The 9,794-nt window shown below is 34.2% G+C and overlaps 1 protein-coding gene across 1 annotated transcript; it reads right to left on the reverse strand.

Moving 5' to 3' along the window:
* Positions 1 to 644: 644 nt before the first annotated feature.
* Positions 645 to 2,848, reverse strand: LOC128983283 (uncharacterized). Its single transcript, XM_054402522.1, has 2 exons — positions 2,747 to 2,848; positions 645 to 2,049 (listed from the first exon to the last, which is right to left on the reverse strand). Exon 2 carries the CDS (start codon positions 1,836 to 1,838, stop codon positions 705 to 707), a length of 1,134 nt encoding a protein of 377 aa, XP_054258497.1. The 5' UTR covers positions 1,839 to 2,049; positions 2,747 to 2,848; the 3' UTR covers positions 645 to 704.
* Positions 2,849 to 9,794: the final 6,946 nt, after the last annotated feature.

Genomic DNA, 9,794 nt, shown 5'->3' on the forward strand with positions numbered 1-9,794 from the left:
GTAGGTTAAAGATAAAATTAGTGTCGCTCCGTTTAGTTTTAACATCCCTTATCTCTCAACATTATTACAGTACATTATTCAGTAGTCAGCAGCAAAACTACCCGACACATCCCACTTCACCACATTCACACTTTATTCAAATTAAGTTCAATTCCGTAACGAACAGTGATTTGTTGCCAAAAGTAAATTATAATAATTAATTATGTGAATGTGTTGCTTTAGATTTTTAGGCTCTTGAATCCAATTCTTTAAAGCCATATATTCTGTATTTTGTAAAACATAACTATCTAATGAGGTTTAAAACACTGTTATATGATGGTTTATTTTTTTATTCTGGTGCTGGAATAATCTGATACATATCTGATACATTTTTGTTTGCATATTTTGACAAAATAGGAATGTATATTTTATGCCTCATCAAAGTACTATTAGAACCATATTTTACATCCACCAATCTTATGAGAAATCATTATGTAAATCAGTTCTAATAGCTCAGAAAATTTGAGGAATTGTAGTTTGAAGTTAAATTGATAAACACTTAAAACTTATAATTAGTACATAGTTGTGTTAGTAATTAAACTACAATTAAATGATAGTAGATAATCGTAACATAGTATTTGTCATTCCTACTTAAAGAAATTGGCATGGATAACTCGTATACAGACTCTGTGCTAATATGTACCTGTCTTTACATAAAAAACAAATTAATATAATACAGATTTAATTGCTTCTTTCATATAATTATTTGGTATCTTAGCGTAGCTTATGTTCATCGTATTTGCTGTCTGGTTTGTAGGTTCACTATAAGCTAAAATCCCTTTATGAAACAAATACGAAATCAGCAAATTAAAAATCCTAGGAGTAATTTCCAGATCTATGTTCAACAATATTGATCTTAAATCCACAAGGTCATCTAGGTCAAAAACATCAATTTTGTGAAAATCAACAGTTTCTCCTTCAAGAAGAGTTTCTAGTATTTCTCTAAACAGAGGTATTTTCACTATGTTTCTTAATTCATCTTTGACTTCACTTCCATGGTTAGACTTTTCGCCATTCAAAAATCTATTTAATAAATTAATATTAAACAATTTCTCTCCACTGGAAGTTATATAACCCCCACAATTTTTCTCGACTTCGGTTCTAAATGTTTTGTTTTTACTTAAACTATATAAAACTCCCTCAACATCTTCAGATGTTAAGCCGAAATATTTAACAAACTCGTGGTCTTCTAGAAAATTGTACATTTTATACTTCACATAATCTTTAACTCCAAACACAGCTAAAGACAATTCTCCAGCTACAACTGCGCCATATACACAATCACTGTTGTTCCTGAACGCATGCGTTATCATCCGATACGTGAACTTAACGACACGTCTGAACTTGTCGTTGTCCGCCATTTCCATCATGGCCGCTTGCACCACGTGGTCATAATCGTCCAATAACACCCAACATCTGCTGTCCCAATGTCTACATATCAGTCGTGTTAACTCTCTCAGACCTTTCATAACTTGTTCTGTACTAAACGTGTAAAAGTTATGATCATCGCTCCAAAATTGCACCAATTTCCGATCGTGCAAGGAAAGCCTTTCACTTTTTGTTAGGTATTTGTGGTCTTTAAACAATCTGTGGACGACTCTTTTGTAAAATTTGACAGCTTCTTTGAAACTATCGACTGCTATGAAGCACTCAAAACTAAGATTTATAACTGGGTATTTATGATACTGGTTAGTGGTTGGTTTTAAATCTGTGAAGTTGTAAGGATTGTTGGGAAAAAGTGTGGAGTTTGTTGTTTGCGAAGAATCAGGATCCGCTTTGGAGTTTTGCACATCCTTCATGTTAAATTCGATTTCTAAAAAGGATTTCAACAATTTTAAATTTCTTGTCTTCCCGAATCCAGTGGGTGTCGTGACCAGTAGAATGTTGTTTTCCTTTTCAATTACTTCTTTTATGAATGGTGTTCTGTCAACTAAGAAAGCTGGACCTCCTTTCACAGTATTACTTCCAGTAGAATTGCTTTCCTAAAATGCACATCAATATCCTTTAGATCTGCAAATAAGAGTATGATTAAAGCTGTAATTAGCCAAGTATATAAATTATTTATTACTAAGAAACTAAATCAAAACATAAAATAGTTTCTGTTGACAAATATTTTTAAAGAATAATAAAATTTAGTGCTTTTTACATCACAATAAAATATAATGCAGTATTATTGGTTTACAATAGGCTGAAAGGTTTTCAAATCAAATCTGGAATTTATTATATTCGTTATTGAGAACACTATGATGTATTAACTTCTTTGCCCTTAATACAATATACATTTCGAACGATATTCTCAGAAATTAAATTCACGGAAACATACCGGTTTAGGATGTCATTGTATTTCATTGATCCTAATTAATTACAACCAATAAAAATTGTAAAACTTTTTCATAATGCTCAAAAATATGTCATATAAATGTTCTTATCTTTTAAGTTTAAATTACACACAAAAAGCTTGACTTAAAGTTAGCCAGCTTGAGCTAGATCACAATGCTAAGCGTGCTATTGCTCGATATTCAAAAACTAAAACATCGGTGTGCGATAATACAAAAAAACCTAGTAAAGCTGTTAATTGATAAAAATAATTTTACTATCTTAAAAGAAACCCGTAGACAAACTGCAACAAACACAAAAATAATATTTCTGAAACTTTTTTAAAAAATATATGAAAAACCTATAAAAAAACTGCCTCTGTTGTACTTACATTTGTCAACCCATTTACCAAAAGCATCCCTGTTAAACCAAAGTAAACATACACATGGAAATTCAACAGCCATATGGAAGCTGTTCCAATACTCATATCAGTAACGGAAATCAACATAACGCTATGTGTAATACTGATAAGGCCTTGTTGATACGTGAGTGGTTACATCATTGTCAAGATGATTCGATTAGCAAACCTCATCATTGTCATATCATTACATGGTATAGGGGTGAGGCTAAGGATTGTTCATAATTGTCTAAAATATGTTGTCTATAAGTTATTTTGACTCGATAAATATTGTTTAGGGGCTTGGTCTGTACTGAGGCAAGAGTTCGAGACCCACCAGATGTCAATTGATTTTAGCCACGTACTAATGTTGGATAAGAACACGCCAGTTGGATTCGAACTGATCTTGAGCCCTATATTCAGACATCTGCTAACCAAAAATGAATACCCCCACCGCAGCAAACCTGCATACCAATCAAATTTCCATTTACCTGATTTGATATTCCCATGAATATATTTATAAAACATTAGGTGTAATAAGTACCTAGGTTTGCTGCTACAGGAAGGGTAAGAAACTGTATTGTTTGGAAAATAAAATAATTCTGTAGCTTAGTAAAAAATTAATTAATTTATAGAGTTTGCCAACAAGCTACGATAATTTACTGATTCTCATTAAGACACCAAAAACACTTCAACAGACTAAATTACTTGTTTTTTAAGCTCTACATGATGGTTTAAAGAAAAATTGGGAAACTCTATGTTTTGAGGGTCGAAAATGAGAAACCCCTTTTTTACCCCTCAAAATCCCCGTTCCCCTGGTCCGATTATGCTGGTTCACAAACTCGTTGGAATAAACATGGGTTTATTTGTAACAAATTTCATTAAAATCTTAAAATTTATCGTGCTAACAGACACACATAAAGCAAATAACGAAAAAGCAAATCAGCCCTGAGTCTTACCGTGACACGCTAACAGCTATATGCCCTAAATGTGGAATTCGCTCCCATGATATCTCTATCTAAATGTCATCTCCCAGTGGATAACTTAAACACCCTGGTCTAAAAACTACACAATTATAACACTTTTAACTGTGTACCCGTAATCTTCGCAGTCCCGCATACATCCTATTTAAAAAATATATTCAAGATGTTGAATTTTTAACCCAAAAACATTCTAAATCTTTCCTGCAAAAGAGCTAAAGATAATGTTTTGAAGTAATACATAAAAAATGCTAATAAATTTGTCAGGGGAATTCTATATATGAACCACTTTTTGACAAATTAACCAACTGTTCATTACTCGCTCAATTAAATTCAATTAACTCGAGTCTTTGTTTCGTGTGATATTGTTAAATTGACAGTCAGGTCAGGTCGCTATCAAAGCCAGAATCGTTTTTGATCCTTTCGTCAATTAAGTTTCTATTGACCATCCATTCCAATTTGTGATCAATCATCATTTAAATTATTTTCCGCAATCTGGTAATTGATCAATAACTATTCACTGCCACTGTAACGGCTGACCTTTGTAATTTCCGTTATTTGATAGGATATTTTTCATGTGTATGTTTATTTTGTATTAATTCAATTGTCAAAATAGAGTCTTCCAGATCAATTATATACTCCTGTAGTTGATTTAGAATGACTAAAAATATATTGGTTTAGTTTTGAACAGATTTCAAGGTATATTTCGTTATTTCCAATGTGCATTAAATTATTAGGTACTTGTTCTAAGCAAAAATGTATTACCAATTACTACTATTTAAAAGAGTAGAGAAAAGCTGTACACAATGATCATAAAATGTTTACATGATTTAAGTTTTAAACCAACGTGACTAATATCATCTAATATACAAAACCAAATACGGTAGTACAATACTCTCATAACAACTCTCGATAACAATACTCTCATGGGGATTGTTAAATGAGACTTGTTATCAAGGTTGACTTCTTATCCATGTTATGTGATCATGGGTAAAATAGATTCAAGGGGATTTGAAAATGTCTCGTGTTATCGAGGGTGGCTTGTTAAGGCGGTCCACTTCCACTGTGATATGAAATAATTTCAAATCTATGTAGCGCCACCCTCGCATGATAGGCAACTTGCGACACTATACCTTGTATAATCTGCCTACAGAAGTAATTCAGGCGTTACTTAAGTACTTGGTTTGACAAATCGACATTATGATGGATTTTATAACTTTATTTGTAGAGTGTGATTTCATTACATTTACCACGATGCTCAGATACAATTCTTTTATATTTCTTGTCACAAGTGTAGCCTATTTTGTAAGACCTATCATTGCATTCTGGCATTGACTTTAGTAGTACTAGGCGACTTTTCATCCTATTATAAAAAGTAAAACCTGCTTTGACGTGTGCCATGTTGGCTACGTTTAAGTGTGTTGATATCGACAATATTTTTCTCGGCGATTTAAAAAATGTGTGATTTGGATTCCAGTCATAAGAGTAAAGGACGGGAAAAGGACTAAATTCATAATCGGGTGGGTAGAAAACTCGAAAAATAAAAACCAATAATTTTTAAATACTTAATTTTAATTTTTTATTGAATTACAATAAGCGACACAATTATTATTAGATTTTCACGTCCAGAAGTGGGGGTCTATAAACAACTCATAGCTGCGGAAGTTATGATTGTCAAAGGGGTCTCCCCTCGACCTCCACGTCGCATCATATGTAGGCCATTCCATCATTGGATCCATCATGATCATAGCTCGTGCCAAGATATGATGTGATTACATGGTAGTAACATCACATTTGGACAAGAAATCATTTCCCCTTACTCAAACATTGTTTATCGTCGTTAAATCATTTAAGTGGTTATCTTTAGACGAATGATATATGTATCTCTTTTGGTCTCCGCATACTAAGCTGGTTGATGGAAATATCAAAACAATAGAGTTAACAACAATAGAGCCCATATAAGTTTAGCTTGGTTATAAAGTACGAATATAAGACAAAAATAGTAAATGGTCTCAGTACCGGTTGGTCCCTGCTAAACCTGGTTCTGTTTCATTCAAAAAGTAAATACAAGTAGTAAAACTGGACATGGAACTTTTCGAACTAGTATGACAAAGGTTACGGCTAACAGTCTTGATTCTTTTTGTCTATGCGAATATTAAGTTATGAGCTTCCTAACATGCACAGTTGGTCTTTACAATACTGTACAGCATTTCCTTTCCTTTCTATTTAGAAATGTGGATTTACCGGTCCGAGTATGGATTTAGATCGTCAGATTGAATTCTTCGCCCTCTGTTTACAGAATACTTGGCACGTAGTATCAGCGTACGCAGCTAACTGCACGTAGCCCCAGCGTAATGACCGTTGCAGCAATGCAACTACTATCCACACAATGCTCAGTATGGTCCACACTTAAAGTAAAAGTCCTTTTTATCCTAAAGTTGTGTTAAGAAATTTCCAACCTATCCTACTCTCCGGAGTCTGTCCCAACCATCCACTGAGATGATCGATTTGACGTTTATTTTGAAGAGAGTCAATCACTAAAATCGTAATTTTGTATCATCCTCGATTTGAAGTAATTGTGAAAAATTTTGTGAATAGTGTTGCATATTTTACAACTGAGTGACGAACAATCGACGTTTAGTATTTTTCCAAAAAGCGTTTCCAACGGCTTAAAGTCTTAGCATCTGACCATCGGGCAAGGAATACTAAATATTTGCTTTCGTTGCTCCTTATCTTAACCTTGATGAATAAAGTTAGTGCAAAACAAAAACAAGGCTAAAAAAAATACGTATTTTATTCTGAGTATGAGGGGGGGCTGGGGGAATGACATAAGATGCCTTAATTAGCCACTCTATCAAGCGTTTTCTATAGCCCTGATTAATTTTATTTAAACTCAATGATAAAAAAAACAGCTCTTTCGGTTTGGAAACGTCAAAAACCTATTGACTTTTTCAGGGTTGAATCGACAACCTTCTGAATATGTGACTCCTACAAAAATTTAGTAAACTATCATGAAATCATAGATATTTATCTTTACCGTATTTATTTTGCGTTTACCTGCACCTGTGGAAATTTTAAATTTTTGTTAAGGGAACGGTCCAAACCCCTGGCCTCGTTACAATCGTCGACCGTTTTGTTAGATAGCACAATAAAGTTATAGCCAAATGGCAAATGACATCTCGGTCCAGTTACGGAATCGAACCAGCGACCTTCAGATTTGAAGGCGTGCACTACAACTACCCGGCATAATAGTGCAACAACGTTGACAGACAATTATGGATCAACATGTGGATAAGATATTATTTTAATAGTTCTATGAATGATTTTACAGCAAATAGTAAGGGAAGTAGCATCTTGTAAGTGTGTGTGTAATAATATATTTTGTATCAGATAAGCAGAAAGTTACGGATATTCAAAAAATAATATTGTTACATACATTTTACTTTGTTCCATAAACTGTATTACTGTAAGCAAACTAATCGTTAACGTAGACAAATTCACGGCGAGCGTCCAATTTGATCCCTCTTGCAAGGAAATTGTATCCCCGAATCGGGATAAAATCCCGCCAATTTCCCACTGTGCGTGGCGCGTATGGGAGCGCGGCAGTGGTCCGAAAGTCAGTACTCCGAAAGGCACTGGTCCGAAAGAAATTACATGGTCAGGCACTGCTTCGAATGGCATAAGTTCGAAAGGCACTGGTTCGAAAGTCACAACTCCGAAAGTCACTAGTCAGAAACATTTTGTGCATACAGGCACTGGTCCGAAACAATATGTGCATCCAGGCACTGCTCCGAAAGTTATAACACCGAAAGTCACTAGTCAGAAAAGAATGCAAGGGTCAGGCACTGGTCCGAAAGAATGTGCGTGGTCAGGCACTGCTTCGAAACGTGGTTCCCCCTCGCAGCGAATGGGCGGAGCTATACAGGTGTGGAGTGGGAGCAGCCTCCCGTCCCCCCTACCTCTTGACATGCCCCTACTTTTTGGTGCGGTGACGACAGTGTCGGTTAGTCACTTCCATCGATATCGATGGTCACTTCTCACTTCACTCAATCACTCTACGTTACCACCAGGACCAGGACCAGGGGCAGTTGACATCGGGGATACTCCCCAGGATATATTTTCCTTAACAATGTTGCTATGTTTTTAGTGAAGGAAATTATTCCATAAAAAAAAATTGTATAACCCTGATAAAATTGTACTTAAGGGTGCGCTCTACATCAGCTCGTATTTCTCAATACGTAGTTGCTTAACGCCGATGTTCCTATAGCTACCATTGCATTGTACAGCGCCATAAAGAGCGCTTGCAATCCTTTCGAATCTGGGTCATTACTTCGTCCTTAAAATTGTTAATAAACTAACTGCAGATTCTTGTTTTTCTCTAAAAATTATTTATATGTGTTAAAACTTATCATAGAAAAACGCGTAGCCTACGGAATTGTAACATTTTTACCAATCTTTGAGCCCAAAATAAGCTGATTACCTACAATAACATTGACGAAATATATGACACCAAGATCTTTTAAATCGGTTCACAATTGGGGCTACAAACAGTTAGAACTAAGCCACTTGCATTTGCACGCGCCAGACAGGTAGAGCGCAGCCTTTAGGTTATTGTAATGAGTTGCTATTAAAGGAACCTTTATAGAACTTAAGTTATATAGCCAATATTATACTAACATAAACATAATTAAATTCCCGTAGATAAAAACCAATTTTAAAGTTGCTATGTGGATTATTCCATATCACAGAAAATGTGTGTAACCTTTGTAATCACTAGATAAAATTGTACTTAATGTTATTGTAATGCAAATTTGTTATGCAACATCTATAGAACTTAAGATATCTTGCCAAATAAATATCATTAAATGCCCATGCATAAAAATCCAATCATAAATTTGCTATAGTAAGTGATTATATATCTCTTAAATTTATATTGTTGTAAAGAAATCTTATGTTATCTTACTAATAATATAAATGTGAAAGTTTGTGTGTTTGTTTGTTTGTTTGTTTGTTTGTTTGTTTGAAGTTCAATCACGCATTAACTACTGGATTGATTGGGCTGAAATTTGGCATGATAATAGCTCACATTCCCGATTAACATATAGGCATATTCTTATCTAAAAAATCCTTTCGGACTCCGCCCCAGTGGCTCTGTAGTTCCCCATGTTAACCTTATGAGTATTCATATTTAAAGGGAATTAAAGATTTTAGTCAGCTGTTTCAACTAAAAAAGTTGGTTCTATGATATGGAAAAGCATTAAAATTAAAGCACCCAACAGGGTGCAGCACTATTAATATTTTTATTTTTTTGAAAACAGCTAATTTTTACCAAGTAGCAACAAAAAACCGTGAACGAAAAGCTTGAGTATAAATGCAATAAGCATTTTATATTTACATGCCGACCCCGTACGAAGGACGGGTACTCTGCAAGTATGTAATATATTTGCAATTAGTAGCTTAATGCATTTTATTTTGCTGAGTACACGACCTATGATTTATTATTACAATCTAAACAGAAAAAGAGGTGACACAACTGGATGTTTCTGAAAGTTTCCTAAATTTTGTATTCTTGATCTTTTTATTGACGTCAGTGTCTTTAGTTCTAAGGGTTTGCCCCGTAGAACCATCACAAAAATAATATATTAACACATAACAACATGTTTAATCTCCGAATAAAAATCCCACAACATAAAATCGGTAGAAGGTTTACTAATCGAAAAAATAGTTCTGTTCTAAAATAAAATCATTATAAATTATTATAAAATCAAACTGTCATATAACTCAACCAAACTTGCTGATAAAGGAAAAATCGAATGAAGGTTTACTAATAGAAAAATTATTCTTTTAATAAAATAAAATTATAAATGCCTTAAATTCCAACAAAAGATGTACAGTTAAGAAGTATTCTAAGCTAAATCTTTGATAAAAAGTTATCGACTACAGCGTGATTTGAACCGTCAACCATAAGATTACCAGCCAGATACTCTATCCACTACGCCACCGAGGCTCATAGCCATGCTTCGTATCGTTGCGGTAACCGTGTTTCCTCAATAAAGAGACTG

The sequence above is a fragment of the Macrosteles quadrilineatus genome, unplaced genomic scaffold, assembly GCF_028750875.1.
Source record: "Macrosteles quadrilineatus isolate MER2022 unplaced genomic scaffold, UCM_ALF_1.0 Scaffold_1__1_contigs__length_201487025, whole genome shotgun sequence".
Lineage (NCBI taxonomy): Eukaryota > Metazoa > Arthropoda > Insecta > Hemiptera > Cicadellidae > Macrosteles > Macrosteles quadrilineatus.